The 21,393-nt window shown below is 48.5% G+C and overlaps 1 protein-coding gene across 1 annotated transcript in view; it reads left to right on the forward strand.

Moving 5' to 3' along the window:
- Nucleotides 1–879: 879 nt before the first annotated feature.
- Nucleotides 880–21,393, forward strand: part of Egln3 (egl-9 family hypoxia inducible factor 3) — a 28,095-nt gene continuing 7,581 nt past the window's right edge. Inside the window, exons 1-2 of the mRNA XM_005080498.4 lie at nucleotides 880–933; nucleotides 2,085–2,840. Of these exons, the coding sequence (XP_005080555.2) occupies nucleotides 880–933; nucleotides 2,085–2,840 (810 nt within the window). The remainder of the gene's footprint in view (nucleotides 934–2,084; nucleotides 2,841–21,393) is intronic.

The following is a 21,393-nucleotide window of genomic DNA, read 5'->3' on the forward strand; positions in this document are numbered from 1 at the left end:
TTGCACTGTGAAGATGTGCTGCTCTCGTTGCTAATAAAGAGCCGATTGGCCAATAGCTAGGCAGAAAGAGGTTAAGCAGGAGAGCCAAACTAAGGGAATGTGGATAAGAAGGAGGGAGTCGCCAGCCAGATGTAGAGGAAGTATGAGATAAATATGCCCTGCTGAAAAAAAGTTACCGCCATGTAGTAGAGCACAGATTAAAAAAATATGGGTTATTTAAAGTTGTAAGAGCTAGTTAGTAATAAGCCTAAGCTATTGGCTGAGCATTTATAATTAAATAGAATGTCTCTGTGTTGGTTACTGGGGAGCCTATGGTCCTGAAATAAAAGCTCCTCCTATATGGGTTGAACCTAAAAGGAACCATAGGCCAGAAGAATTTTGGCCAGCTTCCAAGTACTACCTGTTACTCTGACCCTCTTCAGAGCTGTCTACTCTGAGGTCTATGACAGTCTCCAAGCTACAAATGCCCTAAGGCACTCCCTGCCTCACCCCATGGTGTCCCTGCAGAAGGGCACGTGAGGATCAGAAGGGCTCCTAAAGACAAGAGGTTCAGATAACAGAGGGGAGATGGCCCTTCCTCCCCTTTGTAATTCATTTCCATCCTGTTCCCAGTGAAGAGAAATACCCCTCCAGCCTTTGCTTTGTTTACCGCTCCTGGGACAGAACGGGCCAACTGAGTGTTTTACAGTTCTCACTGTCACCCCCCAGTGGCCACTCAGGTCTTGTTCTTGGCATTCAATCCCAGTGAATACCCTGGGAGGATCCCCAGTCCTTCTCTTGCAAAAGGACGTGTCCTGCTGGCTCCCTGTCTAAAATCCCAAGAGGAGGTTGCAGGGCCCAGGTTCAGGGTCTCAAGGGACTATTTTCCAACCATCTACCATGCGCCGGCATCAACGGTCCAAGGACATGGGCTCCTATCACCCTTGTGCTGCTGTGGGCTTTCTGTTGACAACTTCTTGAGGTCAGGCCAATTTGAACCTTTACCCTAAGGAAGGGCAGACACCTCCTCCTGGAGAGACACCAACTGAGCGCTGACAGGGCCTGTTCTCCATAGAGCTGACTAGTTTCATCAAAGCTGCTGGAATCCTCCACTGTTGACTGCCACAACCCACGGGTCTGCCTCAGGCTTCTTCCTCCTCCTTCTGCCTCTCTTTCTTGGCATGAACTGCACCCCACCTCTCCCCTCAGAAGAGGAGAGGAGAGGGGCTATTGGGAAAAAAGTGTAGGGGTTTTGTGTCCAAAAAACATGACGCCGGAAAGACCGGTGCAGCTTTTCATTCAACTTAAATGAAAAGCCAAATGTACAAAAATGTGAAATTCAGAAAATGAAAATGACTTTGCATGCCAGCTTAAATTTCTCCCTCCCTCCCTCCCTTCTCCCTATCTACCTCTAGTATTTGGAAGGAAAGGGCATCAGAAATCTAGACAGACACCAACTTATCGGTGATATTTAAGTCTTCTAGGTAGGGTCTTGTACTCCCTCACAAGTCTAGTTGCTTGTGGCAAAAGTCAGAGAGACCTGGAACACAGTTGTATCTTTTGGGGCACACGTGAGTGAGGTAGACTTTTAGAACCTTTTAGAAAGCAGCTTGAGCAGTAAGCGGGACGTGAGCATCTCCTGCCACAGGGCAAAATACAACAATTTGCAGGGTTTGGCAAAGCCCCACCCTTCCCGTAAAGCCTCTTCCCTCCCCTCAGCGATTGCAGCCTGGCACACCGGGGGGTCCAAAGGAACATTTGTTGATGTATCCGTTTCAGTAAAATCCGGATTCATCTCACTCTCTCAGGGGTTGGAATTGCCAGACCCGGATCAAACAGAAGAAAAGGGAGGACGGAAAAGACATAAGGTGAGGCTAGCTCGAGGTCAACGGTTAAGAAAGTCACCAGAAAGGTGACTCCCAGAGTGGCAGTAAACTGTGAGACTAAATTCATGTACATTTCAGATCTGGGATCCAGGTTTTCAAGTTTGTTAGGAGATTTTTACGAAAAACAATATGCGAATCTAGGGCATTAAAAAAAAAAAAAAACAAATTCCAGCCCTTTCTTGGGTCACACACAGGTTAGCGTTGAGTTCGCCTCCGCAGCACCAGTCCGGGAGGAAGGGCCCCGAGGAGGGCTGTGCCGCGGGCGGGACCGTGACGTTGAGGTCAAGGCGGGGCCTCTTCTTGTTCCTCCCCCGGCCGCGGCCGCCGCGGCGGTGGCTTTGCATCTCCAAAAGCTGCCCTCCGACTTCTCACTGGGCCAGTCCGGCGCTGAGTGGCGGAGCCTCGCGCTGCTCCCGCCGGCCTCGGAGCGGGACTCCCTTCTCCCCAGAGTTACGAGCAACTTTCCCCGCCCCTGGCGCTAAAGTGGCTCCGGGACCGTGGCAGCCGCAGGTGGGTGAGCCCCGGGCCCGGCTCTCTGCAACTCGGCTGTGCGCTCGCCCAGGTCAAGCCCTCGGCGCGTGCACCGTCGGGGTCCCCGGCGTCGGCTCTGCGGGCGAGATGCCTCTGGGACACATCATGAGGCTGGATCTGGAGAAGATCGCCTTGGAGTACATCGTGCCCTGTCTGCACGAGGTCGGCTTCTGTTACCTGGACAACTTCCTAGGCGAGGTGGTGGGCGACTGCGTGCTGGAACGAGTCAAGCAGCTGCACTACAACGGGGCTCTACGTGACGGCCAGCTGGCGGGGCCGCGCGCCGGCGTCTCCAAGCGGCACCTGCGGGGCGACCAGATCACGTGGATCGGGGGCAATGAGGAGGGCTGCGAGGCCATCAACTTCCTCCTGTCCCTCATCGACAGGCTGGTCCTGTACTGCGGGAGCCGGCTGGGCAAATACTATGTCAAGGAGAGGTCCAAGGTAGGATGCGTGCGTGCGTGCGCCCAGCCGCAGCTACCGCTGCCGGGGACGGGAAACCTTCGTTCGGAGTGTTGTGTCTCCTTCGCTGGGCTGCAGTGAACTTTGGTTTTTAACCAAGAAGTCAGCTTGCCTTATCTGCTCCCTTGCGTCCCCTCCACCTCCCGGCCCACCTCCTTAAGCAAAAGTCCCCGCTAAGGGGCTCAGGTGTGTCATGGTGATGAGCTTCTGCAAGACTTTGAAAGAATCGCGCTGGTTTCGGTGATGCCCGCAGGACAACTGGCTTGTGGAGGGAAAAGATGGCCATGATCCGAAGTGCCTGCTTTAAAGCCACCGGGTACTGCCCTTCCCTGTAGCCAGAGGCACTCTTAACTCTACTAGAGGCAAGTGTAACGTTTGCCTTCTGTTAGCTGGCCGGTAGAGTCTGGTAGGGTGGGAAGGAAGAGTTTGCTGAGTGAAACCGTGAGACTTCGTGTCTGCGTGCAGCCTTTGACCCCTGGCGCCCAGGATTCGCTTAGACCCATCAACCCAACTGAAAATTCTCACCTGGTGCCGAGCCCTACGCCGCCGCCTTTCTTTTCCTATGAACGCATGGCAAAGTCCACTCAAGCATCCTGATAAGGTCCGTGGAGAGAGTGGTGAAGTGCCTCTGGGTAGAAACCTTGTTTCTGTTCACAGAGCCGGAAATGGTGCAGTGGGTGGTGATGATTTATCTTGGAAATGTTTCCAGGTGTAGACTGGCAGGCAGGCCAATGGGAGGCCAAGGAGCTGAAATGGTGCACAGGCTTTATTTAATTTGGGCTAGTCTTGTCCACTTGGCATCTTCCTTTAACGATAGTCAAAACCTCTTTGCAGGAGCAATTCAGAGTGATTTGTCCTTATGTTGCTGTCTGGTCAAGGAACTCTCAGAATCATTAAAACTTCTCAAGTGCAGCGAGGCAGAGCCTACTAGTAGCTGAGGGATCATGAGCATCCACGCATGCGCCCCACTCTTTGATACGTGTTTGTCTCGGGATAAACTGTTGCAGTCTTACTTGTCTCTAAGGCTGGAAAGAGCATGCTTGTAAAAAAAAAAAGCAAGTGGTCCACTAGAAACGTCTGGAGGTTGAGATAGATGAGTAGCGTTGGGGAGCTGCAGACTTCGAGCTTGGAGGATGTGACCTGACTGTCTGACAAGCGTCCCCATGGACACTTGGACCCAAAGCGAATCTTAGAAGAAAGTTCTGGCTTCTGCATTTTAGTTGGATTTGGGAGTGGTTCAGAGTTAGCCGAATTCTGCTGGAGTCTGGTAGGGGTTTTGTTTGTTTGTTTTCTCCTACAGTTTGGTGGTAGACTCGAAGGCCATCTGTGTGTTGATCACTGTTATTTCTGTACTATATAACCTTGTTGATAGCCCTGGGGTTAGTCTCAGTATCAGGAGACACTTGAAGATTTAACTTGAAAGGGCCAATGGTTCCTTATCGGTTTTGTAAAGTTCCTAACAAACCTGGGTGTAAAAGAATTTTTCCTCGGTGATTCAGAAATAAATTCCCCCTTCTGAAGGAGGCTGAAATTAGTTGATATGTCATGTCACTAACAGAGTTTAAAGTTAATTTTTTTATTTAGCTTTGACTTAATGGATGACGGGGATCCCAAGCTAGAGTTAAAGAGAATGGGAAAAAAAAAGTCACCCAGGGTAAGGAAGCAATCTCTGTAGCATTTTCAATCCCAGGTTCTCTTCTGGGTGGACTAAGTAAGTAACTTTTCAGCTAACTGTGTCAGAAGGTGCCTGTGCATTGAAAGGAGAAGAATCTGTCTTAACTTCCCAAAGAGGCATCTTTCCTTATCCAGATTCCGGCTTTCTCATCTGATCCTTGAACAAATTCATACCCTTTAGAAAGTCCACCTCTACACTGGGCTATCCCCTGGCTAATTAGAACAACAAACAACAACAAACAAACAAACAAAAGCCAAGCTTCAACAATCCGTGTAGTTTTTTTTTCTTTTTGACTGTAGCACTTGGTTTACTTGTGTAAGAATGGCGGCCTCCAGTCCCTCACGGAGTTCACTGGAGATGCATTGTCAGGCACATCCTGTCTATAGGGGCTGCACTGTTTCCTTCACTCGGCCTGTTGTCTTCCTTGCCTGCCTTTCCTCCTCCCCGGCCTTATTTAGCACTGCTTCCCACAGTACTGATATAGACAGACCTAGCTTCCTGCTTATAGTTTCGGGGGGAGATTTTCTTTTTTCCTAGAGAGGATTTGTACAGATTTTAAACTTACTTATAACCTTTGATTGAGGGAATTCCAAACATACACAAATGTAGATAGGCTAATATGACCTAGGCAGTTTTAGCAGCTGCCAGTTTTGGACATTTAGTTTTTGACTGGCTTTTTTTTTATTGTTGTTTTAAAATATATTTTAAATTTTTATCCACTGTGCTTATGGATGCATACATCCTTGTTACATTTATTTTTTTATTTATTTTGCTTGACTTGTAAAGGTCATTGACTAATACGAGTGGAATTGCAAAGATGTTGGGAAGAAACAAGAGTATTTACCGGACCTAAAATGGAAGCTGTGGGAGAGCTGTTAGGTGGTACCTTCCCCTGTCAAAAGTAAAAGTTGCTATTGGTTAGAATTTGTCTGCTTTTCCTTTGTTGTGGCAAAGTGGGGTTTGGAGTCTCTCTGGGGAAAGTGGGTCCCTGTTGTGGCGTGGAGTGTGGCATGGCGCCCCCTAACCTCAAGTGTGGTCATTGCTCTCCAGCCAGCGTTGGTTATCTGTTACTCTCTTCTGGAGATCTAGACCACATCCAAGATAAATACTGCTTATAATTTGCTCCTTTTTCTTTGGCTGCCTAGAGCTTGCAAATGGCTGTTTTCCAGAGAACGTGTAATTTATAGAACCGAATGTCCCCTTGCCTGAAGCACTCACTGCAGACTCAGCGTTGGGAACTCTAGCAATAATAAATACCTTTTACTGAACGGTTTGCACTGCCTGGTCGTTAGTCCTCTCAGCACTGTGCTAACGTGCTGGTTTAACTCACTCTTCTGCGCCACAGTCTTAAAGGAACTGAGCCCCTAAATAAATGACCCAGACTCTCTCACAGCCGGGGGCAGGAGGCCGTTTCTGAAAGAGGTCGTGAGTGAGGATTGGCACTGCTGAGCCCATGACCTTTGAGAAGTTACTTATCCAGTGTAAAATAATAATGATACAAAGGCTTTGGGAGAAAAGACGTTATAATCCATGTAAAATTCATAGAATGTCCAGTCTCTGTCCTCGTTTAAAGGCTCTGAGTGAGGTTTGAGGCTCTCTAGTCCAAATTTGTCTGACTGAGCTTGTGTTCTTAACCATTAGGCTTTCCAGTTTAATGTCCCAAATGTGCATGTGTGTCTGTGGGTTTCTGTGTGGGGCTGTTGTGTAAGTGAGCCAGCTTACACTCACAAACACAGGTGAACTGTAGGATAGTCTAGTTCATAGTTAACAATGTCTCAAGCTCTCTCTCTCTGTCTCTGTCTCTGTCTCTCTCTCTCTCTCTCTCACACACACACACACACACATTGAAGTGGGTCAGTCGAGTGTGTTTGAAGGAATGAAACCTTGGATTAGTTCTTCCAGTGTTATTTTTAGGAAAGTATTGCTAGGCCGGTTATTAGGACCCTGACCATCTGTGGACAATGGTGGTGAGCGACAGGGTTGTATTGTGCACAGACAGGCCACTCCTTCGCTGGAGACAATGCAATTGGTGAAACAGCAGGTGGATGAATAAGAGAAGAGTGTTGTGCAGTGGTGGGCTTGCTCCCCATTGTGGAGCAGCTGTTTGGCCCACCCTTCTGGTAGTGTCAGAATGCCTGTTACTTAGTGGAACTTATCCCGGTTGAAAGTGACTCTCAGCAAGGCTGGGATGCGGTATTGCTGATCACGCTCAGCAAGGCTGGGATGCGGTCCTGTGCTGATCATGCTCAGCAAGGCTGGGATGCGGTCCTGTGCCGATCAGATATCTCTCAGGTCACACGCACAGGAAACACAGTCAGGAGTCTCAGAGGACTGGGGCCGCGAGCACGGAGCCTTCACACCCAGCTGGCGCTAGCTCTCTGAGTTTTAAGGCCTTTCTTTTTTCCCTCTGCTTGTGTTCTCTGTTTCTCCCCCTCTCTCCTTCTAGTCCAGCGTTTGCTGTCATTCCACACACGTGGCACAGGCGATGCCTTACAATGGCTGCTTTAGCCTTCAGGTCAAGATGGACGGAGACTTGAACACCAGCCCAGAATCTGAGATCCCGCTGCCCTGGAGAAAGCCCGCTTGCCTTCACCTTAGTTTGGGGTCCTGTGGGGCCCTGGCTGGGGTGGTGGGAGCATATCAAATCGTATGTCACCAGTATGGTTGCCAGGGCCCATGACAGGTGTGATGCTTAGAGAGCAGAGGTTTGTCGGTAGTGCCTCCATAAAGTCTTCAACTGTTTGAGGAAATCATTTCTAGAACACAGATTCAGTGACAGGGAAGCCGGCCATCAGTGAGGGAGAGTTCATGGTCTATGAAGAAGCTACTCAGGAGTCTTCCGGGCTCAGGGCGAAGCTAGGAATCAGCAGACATCAGGTCAGTTTTTTCTTCAGCAGGTGGCTGGAGTCTGGTTGCTCTGTACTGGCAGACCTCAGTACGGATGGGTAGAGGAAGGGAGGAGCTCAGTGCTCATAAAGCCTCCTTTAGTTTGGTTTTTCTGATCGAAAAGCCCACCTTTGCATTCTTCAGTCATTGTTTTCTTTGTGCTGTTACCCTAGGCAGAGACGGTGGATCTCGGTGAATTTAAGGCCAGTCTGGTCTACATAATCAGAGTTCCAGAATAACAGCCAGTGCTACCCAGTGAGATGTCTCAAAAAATTTTTATTATTCTTAATTACATGTATGTGTGTGTGTATGTGGGTGTGTGCAGGTGCCTGTAAGTCAGGGGTGTCATTATCTCCTGGAGCTGGAGTTACAGGTTGTCATAAGCTGTCTTATGTGGGTGATGGAAACTGTTCTCCGGTCCTCTGCAAGAGCAGTGTGTGCTCTTAATAGTTGAGCCGTCTCTCTAGCCCCTAGTGTGTGTGTGTGTGTGTGTGTGTGTGTGTGTGTGTGTGTGTGTCTGTGTGTCTGTGTGTCTGTGTGTGTGTGGTGTGTGTGTGTGTGTCTGTGTGTGTGTGAGTGTGGTGTGTATGAGTATGTGTGTGTCTGTGTGTGCATGTGAGTGTATGTTTGTGGTGTGTATGAGTGTCTGTGTGTGTGGTCTGTGTGTCTGTGTGTGTGTGTGGTTGCTCATTCAGCAAGAAAAGTTTCTTCTAGGAGAGGACACCTTGAGCAGTTCTTGACAAGGTGCCTCACGGAAAGGCCTTAGCTGGCTGGGGCTGGGTCATGTGGCCCAGGACTAGCTGGTGAATTCTGCCACGTGAATTCAACATTTTATTTGAGATGTTTAAATATGGTTCAAACTGAAAATGATAAGCCCCCGTAAGACGGAATTATGCTGCTTATCTTTGTAACTGGCTTTTGGCTGTCAGGAACAGGTTCCTCTTTCTGATGGCTGAAACGCAGTTGGCAAATTCTCTTAGATTCCCAACTCTGGCTAGGAAAACTAGTTTCTTCATAATAACAATGGTAGTTTTGCATCCTAGAACGGCACCTTGCCAGCACACTGTATATGGGACATACCATATATGGCATGAGGCTTGAAGACTTGTCCCGTGCAGAGCTCTCTGGTGAGCCTCTTGAAGCCTCTCAGTAGCTTGCGTCCTTAAGCACAAAGCTCAGAAGGCTGCTCACCTGGGGCTTTGCTTGGCCAGCTTGGCAAAGCTTTGGGCTGAGTTCTCTGGTGCTGGGTAAACGGCTGGCATGTGACTTGTGCCCACTGAAGGCCAAAGAGTAGTGAGCAGGTTAGTTCTGTGGAGGACGAGGCGTCTGGCGTTTTTAGTTGTTTCAGCCACAGATTTGATGGCACCCTTGTAGCAGTACTTCGTGGCTGTTAGCGAATGCCGTCCTGTGAGATACGTGTCACTTTCCTCTGGTGTTTGTCAAATGCACATGTTCTGACAGTAATGATAGTTCTGATGTTTTCTGTTGGGTTTCTGCCAGGGGTACCCAGTGGGTGGCTGAATCCAGAAGCACTGGAATTGTAAATACAACAGACAGATCAGTTTGTGATGCCAGACTAAAGAATTCAGCTTTGGCAGATGGCCAGGAACCATTGATTTGGGCTTGGATTCGCAGCTCGGTGGGTGTTTGCCAAGTAAGATTACCGAGCTCGGTTAATTATCCATAGGATTTGCACCCCTTTTCTCTTCATTATTTCTATCTTAGGCCCATACTGCCCTTGCTTCAGTTTGCCCCCTCTTGAGATACTGATGGGCCGGCGAGCTTCTGCCCGTGGTTTTGGTGACCTGGGAGTCACTTCTGTCTCTTTAACCCCCTAGCCCATCCCAGCCTTACCCCCCCCCCTCCCCCGTGCCACACTGTGAAATGTAGCCTCTTAGGTTTTGAATCCTGGTTTATTTGGTACCTTTCCCAATGTTCCCTGTGTTCGGAACGGTGCTGATACACCCCTGTTAAGTCAAGCCAAGTTTTGATTAGTTAGAAGGCACATTGGTAACCTCCCCCAGGTTTTAAAGTGAATGTGTGTCCTGGTTTGCCCACTGCCCCCCCTCCCCCCGTAGGGACAGGTGTGAGCACTTGGTCCTGAGTTGGCAGTGTTTGTAAAGCTGTAGAGCCTTAAGAAAAGGAGCCTGGCCGGAGGAAGTGGGCCACTGGGTCACTGGGGGAGGGTCTTGAGAGCTGATAACCCAGCCTCATCCACTACGTGCTCCCAGCTTCCTGGCTGCAGACGATAGCTCGTCATCCTCACACTCGAGGTCTTCCCTGGCCGGGCTGGAGTGAATCCCCTCAAATTTTAATCCAAAATAAACACCTCCTACCTTAAGCTGCTTCTTGTCAGGTATTTGGTCACGCCATCAAGAAACATAACTAAAACAGTGTGTCTTTCTCATTAAATGACTTTGCCTTTCAAAGCAAAAATAATCCCCAAATGTGCATAATTAAAGGATGTCATAATAGTCTTGATTTTTTTTTTTTTTTGCCAGTTGGAAGACAAAGTGGGAAACTCAGTTCTGAGTGTCACTACAATCCTGATTTGATTTTAATAGGAGAACTTGAGGGTTTCCCGGAGGCTGCTTGGAAGTGTAGTTTGCATATTGTCCTAAGCCCCTGGTATTCACTAGTGAACAATAAAGACTGCACTCGAACACCCCTCCCGCTCCCCTGCCTTCTACACATCTTCCATACTTCAGGGACTGTATACAAAACCAACCCCTTCCCTTGACAGTTTGATGACTTTTTAAAAAACACACAAGCAAAAAACAAAAAACAAACAAAAAAGACCCCTCCTACCTTTCATACTCATGCTGTTTTATGGAATAATTTGGGTGATTTGGACCGACCATTGCATTCCTTTTAGCCACGTAGGCAGGGACACAAGACGGGTGATCAATACTGGGCCTATGGTACTTGTTTTGTGTCTCAGCTTCACTGTGGAACCTCAAGTTTTGTGATTTCCTTTTCAGCTGGAGTTTTCTTTAGTAGACATATTTAAAGAAAGTCGGCTGCCTTTGGCTCTCAACTTCTCTGTTAACCCCTCTCCTGTTTTTTTCTTGCTGGAGTCTGGTTGTGCAGACGACACTAATCATGCCGTCTCCCTTCTTACGTGGTAGTAGCCAGAGCTGTTCGCTCCCCATTGTCCACTGTAACAGCCCTTTGAACCTCGCTGAGTCATAGAGGTCTTTCTGTCTGACCTCATCCGACCCTTTCACACTTAATCCCCCCCTGAAGGCCTGCGTTACTGCACCGTGGCACGCTAGAAGAGGATTTGCCAGGCACAGCCGGCTAGTCTCCATTGTCTTCCGCTCTTCACCTCCCGGGCCATGTAGTCCTGTCTTGGGAAGTCAGTCCTCTGTCCCCTGGAACTCAGCAGGTGGCACAGTCTAGATTGCCCCAGAACATTTATTTGGTTGCTTGTTCTGCCTCCCTTCAATTTAGAAGTTCCTCAATTCAGAGGCCACTGCGCTTTGTATATAAAGTTCCTTAAGATTCTAGGTGGATGGCTTCATTTCATCTTTGAAAGGAATTTTGAATTCAATGAATGGAGGAGGAGGAGGAGGAGGAGGAGGAGGAGGAGGAGGAGGAGGAGGAGGAGGAGGAGGAGAAGGTCTATTTGCTAGGAGAAAAGAGAGTTTGCATCACAGTCTCTCACTGAACCAGCTATGCGAGAACCTTAGCTTTGCAAGTTATTTTCTCCCTTTGGAAAATTCTGTGCCACACCTCAGATACCCAGACCTAGGACTTAGATCCCTCAAGTTCTGGTCCTAGCTCTCTCTGCCTCTGGCAAGGCAGTCTCTCAGAACATCTCCCATCCCTTTATGAGCGAGTTGGGTATTAATTTGTACATTTTAAATTAAATTTGGGTGCTCTCTGTTATCAGGCACTAGAATGGAAACCTTACACTTTATTTCTTCTCATTGAGCTCTTGGGCAAGTCTATTCTCTGAACCCATCCTCTGCATCTGTGAGATGGGTACAGTGTTATATCTCCTTCCAAGAGTATAAGGAGTTACATGAAAATGGGACGAGATTTCCCACAGAGAAGGAAAATAGTTGGTTCCTGAGACAGCCCACTTGGTCCTAGAGTCTGATCCCAGCCCTGTCCTGACACATGTCCTCAGAGGCAGAGTCCAGCACAAGACAACATGCTGGAAAGAAACAACTGTGTCCTGCCTGCTGCAGGACTGACCAAGCAAAGCCTGTGCAGAAACACCCTAGAGTCTGCTCACGGGTGACTAGTCCCCTTTCACCTTTGAACACTCAGAGTGAGGCTTTATACATTCAAGGTTCTGGCATAGAATAGTTGTGACTCTCAAGGCTGGTAGCACCATTGGCTCTAAGCACACATTCTTGGCTTTCTCTAAACCCACTGAATCAGAAATGCCATGTCTCTGGGTGACTCCCTGACGTGCAGAAGTTTGAGAGATACCATGGGAAGTTCATGAGACACGGTGTTGGTACTTTCCTAGTCCCTGTGTTAACAAGAAAATTAGAGTTCAGTTGATGAAACGCAAGTATATTTATTTGTTACTAAAGCTAATAGGAATCAAGCATTTTTAATTTGCTTGTGAGATTTTGGGGGAGCAATCATGCCTTACATGTCTAGAGCTTTTCTGTTATTTGTGCCAATAAACTTCATTTTCCAGAACTATAGTGGGGGGGAATCTGGGAACTGATGATTTCCTTCTTTTCTGGTGGGTCAAGGGGAAAGTAAGTCTTATTGACCAAGGTTAGGATAGTTGAACAGGAAGAAAGATTCCTGGTCACTTTGATGATTGCCAATCTGAAAATCGTGTCTTGTAAACAGTCGAGTCTCCAAAAAGTGAGCATCTATATATTCCAACTATGAACACCACTTAAGAGCCTGGAGTCCCTGACCCTCCAGAATAAGATGTCTAGCTCTAGAGGGCAGGAGCAAGCCAAAGTTTGGGGCTCTGTACCTGACATCTCTAGACTGGAATTGAAGGTGTATGATTCAGTAGAAATCTGCATATGGTTCCCTTTTTGCTTCCTGCTGCTTAGGTATGGATGGCCTCGATTTTTCCTTTTGGGGCTTGGAGACTGTGTTTGGTAATTCTGAGGAACTGAGAATCCTTTTTCAATTGCTTTTTTGTTTGCTTTGTTTGTTTGGAGACAGTCCAGTTGCCTAGGCTGCCTTGAACTCACTATTAGCTGGGGAGACTGCCATTGAACTCCAGATTCTCTCCACTTCCCAATGCTAAGATTACAGGCGTGGCCCACCATGCCATGCCCTGCTTCTTCATTGTGTATCTTGGAGCTGAAGGAGGGCAGTTTCGTTCCTGGACCCTCTAGAAAACCTAGTGCCTATTTCAGATAACACTTCCTAGTATTTTGGAAGTGGTGTTGAGCGGCGGCGGTGGCGGGTGGAGAGGCTGCTTTGGAACACTGGCTCACCCACCTAGCTTTGAAATACCCAGCCCCTGCCTGCAGTGCCTCTCGGTTCTCACATTTGTTTAGGTTTTACTGCACTAAGACAGACCTTGCTGTGACGCCCAGGTTGGTCTTGAACTGTGACAGTGGACCTCAGACCTCTGTTAAATACAAGTGGGTGGAGTCGTACCTGACTGTTCCCCACAATCGTCAGATGTTGCCCACAGCCCACTCTGAGGAGCTTCTGGACAACTGAATTAACTGACAGCGCCAGGCACACATCTCTCTAGTTCCCCCACTCCTCAGAACCGGCGAGGCATCTTTCCTCTCCTTTCTATTCCCGCCACAGACCCTCTGGGTGTCCGTCTCTCTCAGAACCCCCTCCCCCTTCGACCGCAGTTGAAGATCTTCTGGACGTCCGCCCTCCTTTAAGCCAGCAGTCTGCATTGAGTGAATTTTAATTAACGTGACTGTAGACATTCTGCATCTTGTGAATTCTAATTAATGTACTAGTAGCAGAGTTCAGATGTCTCCCAAACTAGCTTTGTGCCTGCGGAGGGAAAACTGATCTCTTCTTCCCTGGGATTCTTTTGCTGGGTGTTTCTTGTTTTCTTTCCAGAACTTTTATATTAACTTTAAAAAACTTTTTTTTTCTTTCCTGAATTGGCCACTTAGTATCTGACTTTGAAGCTGGTCTGGGAACCAGGTATTGACACGACTTGATAAAGGAAGGCTCTAGAAGGAAGGTGCCACCATCACAGACCGTGGAAGAAGCATGGCTGGCTGTGGACGGCCCGGGCTAAGATGGATGCTGGGGCACATGGAAAGGAGGGAGGGGCTGGTGTGGGAGAGGTGCCCTGATGGTGAGATGGGCTCTGCTGTGAGGGTGACACGAGCCAAGACAACAGCCTGGCCAATGTTGTTTTGCCTCAGGATTTAGGCAATTTCCTTTGCCTCAGACTCTCCCCAGCTTGTAGTTCACAGACAACTTCAAGCACACTTGTTTCTTGGTATCCTTGTAAAATTTTTGTTTGTTTGTTTGTTTGTTTGTTTGTTGCCTCTTAGGACTTTCTATCTCTGTGGAAAAGGGTGAGGTGAATATCGTAGGCTCCTCTGTATCTTTAAATCAACTGGATTGGAAATGCTGGGGAAAGATTGGTTCTGCACTGAACAGGTCTTTTTGTCATTTCCTACACCATACTGTTTGTCAGCTATTTGCATAGCTTTTATGCTCTAGCAGGTGTATGGGACGGTTTGGGTAGGCCGGATGCAAACACTCCACCATCTTATACGGAGGCCTCCGGGGTCCTGAGATCCTAAGGGTGCTTCATATAGAACCGAAGACTTTAGTTCCCTCCAAAAGCCTGGGACAGGCTAGTTCGCCTTTCGCCTTTGAGAACATTCTTGTTTAGCTTTGTATCTGAACTTCGCCGTTTTCAGCCAGACTGACCAACACAGTTCAAACACAGGTTTGCAAACACTCATGTGCCTCCGTGTCTTCTTCAGGGAGGATGAGCGCCCTCCTGATGGGGTCACAGTGAGAACACAGCAGCACTTGGGACACACCCATCGCAGGCAGGGATGGCGGTGAGCACGTTGTGAGCCCGATTGTGCGGTAACTGAATGTGAGCCGGGGTTTCCTGACTCCGCTGCCTTTTGGTGTGTGGTTACTTTAACTGAGCAGATACACTTTTTCTAAGCGCTGAAATGCAGATGTAGCTCTCTCTTGCCTAGTAAATGTTGCTACGAGGAACTTTTTTGTTTTGTTTTGTCTTGTTTTCAGGACATTGTTGATTGGCAGTTGTGCTTTTCTGTGTTATCTGTTAATGAAGTCTTTTCTGACAGGTTGCCTTTAAGTCACTGTGAATTCCTTCACATACACATACGTTGGGATTAATTTAAGACAAAAGCATAAAGAGACCCACATACAATTTTCTGGGCAATCAGCTGTCCCAGGTTCCCCTATTGTGTGTGGTCTTTGGGGCACTATGTTTGATTTTTCTGCTAAGTCTGTTTCTCACGTTAAGGAAGTTAAATTCTGTGAGTCCCAGGGCAGAGAGTCCCCATCCCCCACCCCAGCATTGCCTTAAGGATGAGTAATGTGTTTGTTCTCCAGGGATACGTGGTAAACTCTAGGTCCATACGATAACCAGGGTTAATGACTCCCTCTGAGAACGTGTGAGCAGTGTGACTGGGACACAGCTTAGCTTCTGCTTACCTTCCCAGGAGCCAGGCAGTGAAACAGGTTCTATAGAAGTGCCACCTGGGCCCATGAGTTTTTACGAAGTGGCAGCTGCTAGCATGTGGTGCCAGGCCTTGGGGAGGAGATGGTTAACTGCTTGTCATACTGTCCTCCAGCCTGCTAGACTGGCTGATTTTGTAATTGCCAAGAAGGAAGCCCCTGCTGAAAGCCTTTCTCTGGTGACTGGAGCGCGATGGGGGAGGAGCCAGGGCTCCCCAGAGTCTGTTCCCTCCTCTGGCTGCCTGGCGGTGTGCTCGGGTGTGGGCTGGCTGCCACCCTCACGAAGCGCACGTAGCCCTGTCACTCAGTCATCTCCCGGCTGGCTTAGAGCCAGGCCTCCACGGGAAGGGCTGCCTTCCCAAACCCAAACAGCCTGCATTGATATGTGGATGTTGCCAGGCCTGTTTACTGTGCCTAATTGCAGGACTTAGACGAATCCCCTCCAAGCCAAGGAATTAGCTACAACTGAGAACGGGATGAAAATCATCTCTTAAAGTCCCCATCTTCTGAGAGTTTCATTGGTTTCTTGGGGGAGAGTGATTCACTCAGAACTTCAGGCATGACCCGGGGACTCCCGGAACGGAGTCTTGACCAAATACTGTCAGATTTTACAGTCTTGTGATCTTCTGTGGTTTTGTGCAAACTTGTGGGCATTTGTGTGTTGTGTGGTGGGTGTCTGTGTGTTCCTGTGAATGCTTCTTCTCAGGGAGTGGACAGGGGAGCCTATCTCTTCAGCATACAGATCTCAGAAGACTCTGGCACCTGGTACCCCTATCATCAGTAATGCAGAACAGCTAAATAGAAGGTTATCTTCTGCTTGTACCATCTGGAAGCTGGGGCCAAGTTCACAGAGGGGTGGCTGGAAAGTGGAGATGGTGAATTGTCTGCCCTTTCCAGAACAGGAAGGGCAGGCAGACCCACTTCGCCAAAGTAACCCTGCCGTTTGTAAGTCCCATTTGCAGAAGTCCCCAAGTTCCTTCTTGGTTGTGCAATTCAGGTGTAAGGGCATGCACACCATCACGCTGCATTGGCAGCGAGGTTAATGTGTAGCCCAGCGCCCTGGGTGTGTTGTGTGGGTGCAGGGAACGGCATTGGTTTTAGTGTGAACTCAGGGCCTCTGAGTGAGGAAGGCAAAAGTAAGTTTTCCCTGTGAAACAAGACCAGTGGGAAGCACAGGGACTTGGAGTCTGTTGACCCTTACATGCCTTGGACTCTGTCATCCTGAAACTTCCGGGAAGGAAAGTGGGGAAGCTGGAACCACGCTGAGACCCACCAAAAGCATACTTCCTTTTCTCGCCTCACTCTGTCTCGTTGGCCTCTCACCAGAGGATCCTGAAGGGAGGAAATAGAAGGGCTTGATCCTAACCGTTGATACAGATAACCAGCGAGATGCTGAGGTAACTTTGCCTGCCTTTGTTCTCTAAGTGCCTGAATTGCCCACAGCTCCATGGGTGGTTAGAATAAATCTGTGGACATTCTAAAGCTGGGTCAGCGAGATGGCTCACCTGGTGAAGGCACTCCCTGCTGCCTAGCTCAACCACCTGACTTCAGTCCTGGGGAGCCTACGTAGTGGAAGGAGAGAAGCGATTCCCACGGCTTGCCCTCTGGCCTGGGTGTGTAGATGTAGGGAATGGCACGGGTGTACGCATGCACGCACGCGCACATGCACACATGCACGCACGCACACATGCACACGCTCTATAGTAAATTAAAAAGTGTAAAACCCAACCCTCCAGTGCTAAGAATACATCTAAAAATTCTGAAACATTCGAATGTTGTTTGTTTTTTCATCATGCCCAGACCTTGCTTTCCTGCCCAGTTTCATAGACTGGTTCAGTTGGCAGCTATTGTGGACTTTGTGCTGGTGACAAAAAGTTTTGTATGGTTGTCACCATCTTATGAAGAGGCCTTTGCATTTACTTGTTTCTCTCTCTGGTGTGCCTGTGGGCACATTCGTGCCATGGCATGCATTGTGGAGGACGACTTTTGAGAGTTCAATCTGTCCATCTTCCCCGTGAGTCCCGAGGATAGCCTTTGGGTAGCCTGGCTTGGTGGCAGGCACCTTTTCCCACCATGCCGTTTCATTGGTCCATGAAGCAGTCATGAGGCATTTATGTTGTAGGAACTTAATCCTGGTGTCCTTTTAGAACACAAACCTTAGATGGGGGAGGAAGGGGACGGGGGGGGGGGGGGAGGGGGCTAATGCTGCAGTTCTAGTCAGCCTTTTCATGCCTCTGCATTTCATTTGCAAGGCATATTTGGAGTTATACTCTTTGTCAGAGCCAAATAGAGAATGTAATTCGACGTGCTGGCTTCAGTTGTCTTTAACTTAAAAAAATGCATTTAACAACAAAACCCACTGGGCCTGGACACGTGGGGGCTCTGCCCCGGATGATATGACAGACTTTGGGGATCCCTCATGGAGGGCCTCACCATCCCTGGGGAGTGAAGGGAAGATGGGAAGGGGGGCTGGTGGGGGACAGGGGAGGAGGGGAGGGAGAGGGAGCGGAGCGGGGATTGACATATGAAGCAGGCTTGTTTCTAATTTAAATAATAAAAAAAAAAGAACAAACCCTGCCAAAGACTCTTTCCCTTCTAGTTTTTTGGTTTTTCTCCCCTTCACTCTGGTCTTTGTGGTAGGATGCTTGCATAAGGCATTTGGGTATCTAGAGATTTTAATTTTCCTTTTTAAATGGGAGAGATTCCAGGTTAAAGCTGCTGCTAGGCCATATAGACCTCTGTGCAGTCGCCCGCCACCCTGCCTCTGTGTGATACCTTTTGGGCGCTGCCTAAGCAAGGGGCCTTTTACTAGCACAGGACATGAAGTGTTCAGAGAACTCACTGTCCACATTCGTTGTGTGAGTTCAAGTATGGGCTGAACACAAACCACTCCGAGCCATTCTCCCCAAGTATGGACTTCATTCCTCCACCCACAGACCCTGCAAACACTGCCACCACATGTCACCTAGGCTCCTGCCAGCCAGATGGTTTCAAGCCAGAAAACTCAGCTGTGACTTCCTCCCAGTGGGCTTTTTTTTCCCAGGTGAATGAAGGTGTGTGCGCTCCTGTATTTTCTCCTGACTCGACATATCTAATTCTCCGTGCGGGCGGGCGGCTGTGCCTTGGGGTAGCAAGGGAAAGAGGGAAAGGGTCTCCATTGCCCTCAATGCAAATGAAAGCAAGCCCAGATCTTGCGCTATGAGCTATGAGTTTTACACGGCTTTTTCACTTCAGTCTGCTTGAACCCATTTTTACAGATGAGTTAGCTGAGGTACAAAGAGATTGAAGCCCTGGTGACCCTATATCCCGGCTGTGCCGCATTCCCAGCGTTCTATGCGGTCTGTCCTCCCCGTCCTCTTCTTTTCCTCCTTCTCCTTCTTTCAGACAGTCTTAATTAAACAAATCCTAGTCCAGAGAGACGATTTTCAGGGATTGAGGGTGTGTGGTGCTCCTGTGGAGGACCTGTAACTCCAGCTTCTGTGGGATCTGCTGCCTCCCTGCCTGCACCAGCTCTGGTCCCTTCTCAGCCACATACACACAATTAAACAATAGTATTAAATCCCCCAGAAGAAGGACTCAAAACAAATTCTTTAAAAGTTTGCTGATTTTTCTATTTAACAGCTAAGAGGTCTTAATTTGCTAGTAGATCAGACTTTAAAGACTGTTCAACCAGATACTTTTTAAGTTCTGCTGTTCACGTCTCAGCTTTTGTTTTTAAGATCGCATCTCCTTTTTTGCTGTTCAGGCTGATCTAAAATTTGTGATCCTCTTGCTTCAGCCTCCTTAGAAGCAGAGTAGTGGGTTTGGAAAAAAGCATCTTTACACCGATGATAAGTTTTGTAAATGAAGTGATCAGTTTTTAAAAATTTGCATAAAACACCACTTGGCATTTTGTAAAGATCAAGTTATACTAAGGAATCTGACTCCAAAGTTCTGAGCAATAAACTTCATTTTCATAAAACGCATGCTGTTCCTAATTTGTTCTCTATGGGAGGGGCCGGGTAACAGACCTAGACTGACCTGGTGCTGGGCGCGGCTCTACTGCTTGGCCTCACCCCCAGTCTGCAGCATGGTCTATAGAGAGATGCTAAGGTTTCTATCTGAAAGTGATCACTGTTGCTGCACGGACAGGAAGGGTGCCAGTTTTAACGCTGGTCAGTATCAACAGCCAGCTGTGGTTCAAGTCTTAGAGCAGCCAGTTGGGGACTTGGGGAGGAAACCCAAGGCTTGACCTCTGAACTTGGTTTCTTGTTTGTTTTTGTAGTTCTCCCGAAGCCCCTAACAGGAGCATGATTTTCTTTTCTACCGGTGGCTTTTGGACAGTAGATTTTGTACTTGGCTTCTGCTGTAGTTTTTCTGTCTGCTCCCTTCTTGCTCGAACGTGACCGTGGAGGTGTCTGAAGCACATATCTCTGGTGCAGAGCCAGCTCGGGAACACCTGGCTCATTCCTCTCATTTCCTGTTGCTGCAGAGCTATGGCGAGGCCTCTGGGGTGGGGCTTTGCGCAGGGGCAAGTGCAGGGAACAGAGACGCATCAGACAACGTGCGGAATCAGAGGACGTGCTGATTCATCTGCAAACCCAGGACTAGAACAAGGCTGCAGAGACTGTGCCACCCAAGGGACACTGATGTGCTGTAAAACTGCCGAAGATTTCAACTATTGGTCCAGTCAGGAAGTTTCTGCCAATAAAAAGCCTGTAATAAGTAAGATACCTTCCTGGTGAATGTCAGTGCTGACAATCTCTGAAATGCTCCAGCTCTGTTCCCATAAAACAATAAAGCGTTGCAGCGTTTCCCTCCACTCTGCACTCAGGATCCTTCTACAGACTTGATGAGGCTTAGATAACAGATCCGATAAATCCATTAGTTTCCGGAGTCTGTTACTGCCCGTGCACAAATTGGCACAGACTTGATGACTCGACACTTAGGTTTGCCATTCAGCGCATCCTTAGTTTCATAATTTGAGATTCTGGCGAGGACCAGCAGACAGTTGGGAATGTGTCCGAGCCAAAAACCGTCTCCTGTCCCTCCTGGCGTTTGGCCAGAAACCTCAGTGGTACAATTGGTCAGCAAGGTTGCGGCGGGACCTTTGAGCGTCCCCTGGTTTCCTTCCATTGTTTCAAACGTGATGCATGTGGCTTCTGGAATCAGAGAGAGGGTGAATTTCACTCTGGCCAGAAAAATGATCTCTTCCTTCCCTTAAACACGCACATGCTCACAGTTAAAGGGGTGTCCTAATGGTAAGTCCTTCAGGGATTGTGCCAGCACATTCTCTCTGTGTGTTTCGTACCTGTAGCAGTTGGCGGAGGCGGCATTCATGGGAACTGCCATTATTTCCAGCTTGTATTTTAATTCAAGCTGAGTTCCAAAGCGGGTTAGTGCTTCTCGATGCTCTACAAGACACCGCTGTTCTTCTGGGTGTTGAGCTTAGATCAAGTCCTCCCTCTCTTTTGGACACTGGAGGACTGTGTCAATTACTTGTCTCATTGCTGTGACAAAACGCCCGGCAATGAGCAGCTCAAGGAAGGAAGGGTTCGCTTTGGCTCAAGTCCCAGGGCACAGTCCATGGTGGCAGGAAGTCGCGGCAGCAGCAGCTCAAGGCAGATGGTCACACCGCGTCCGCAGGCAGGAAGCAGAGGGCGGGGAGCTAACGCTCCTCTCCTTCTCTCCTTTTTAGTTAGTCTGGCACTTAGGACATCTTCCCACCTCAGTTAACCCAATCTACAAACTCCATCCCAGGCATTCCCAGAGATCTGTCTCCACGGTGATCCTACATCCTGTCAAATCGACAATCAATACAAACCGTGTAACCCTAACCCTCACCACGGGAAGGGGCCCGGGCTCACACAGCCGTTTGCAGATGAAGTAGATGGCAGGCATCCAGACCACTGACCTTTTCTGGGAGCAGAGCTGTTTTGGAATATAAAGCTATAGCACTGGCTGACAGCAGGCTTTCTTTTCCTTTCTCTCTCTCTCTCTCTCTCTCTCTCTCTCTCTCTCTCTCTCTCTCTCTCAAAGGCCTGCTCAGTAGGTGGAGACAGGGATGGTGGGGAAATCAGCAAGAAATTGTGCCTAAATGACTTTCTGTGTGGCCCTTACACTTCTGATAGCTGCTTCCAGGAATAGCTAATTCCCTATGTGTTCTAGGTGACTTCATTTGTCTCTTCCCTTATGCCAGGCCAGTCACTTCTGTCTGCTCCCAATCACCTTTCCTCGAGCCACCATCTATCCGGCAGTACCATCGTGTGTCGAATCCTTATTACAGTCACCTCACAATCCCACTTTCGGGGAGATGTCCAGGCTAACAGACGAGCTTCACAGTGGCAC

This window comes from Mesocricetus auratus, unplaced genomic scaffold, assembly GCF_017639785.1.
Source record: "Mesocricetus auratus isolate SY011 unplaced genomic scaffold, BCM_Maur_2.0 Super-Scaffold_15014, whole genome shotgun sequence".
Lineage (NCBI taxonomy): Eukaryota > Metazoa > Chordata > Mammalia > Rodentia > Cricetidae > Mesocricetus > Mesocricetus auratus.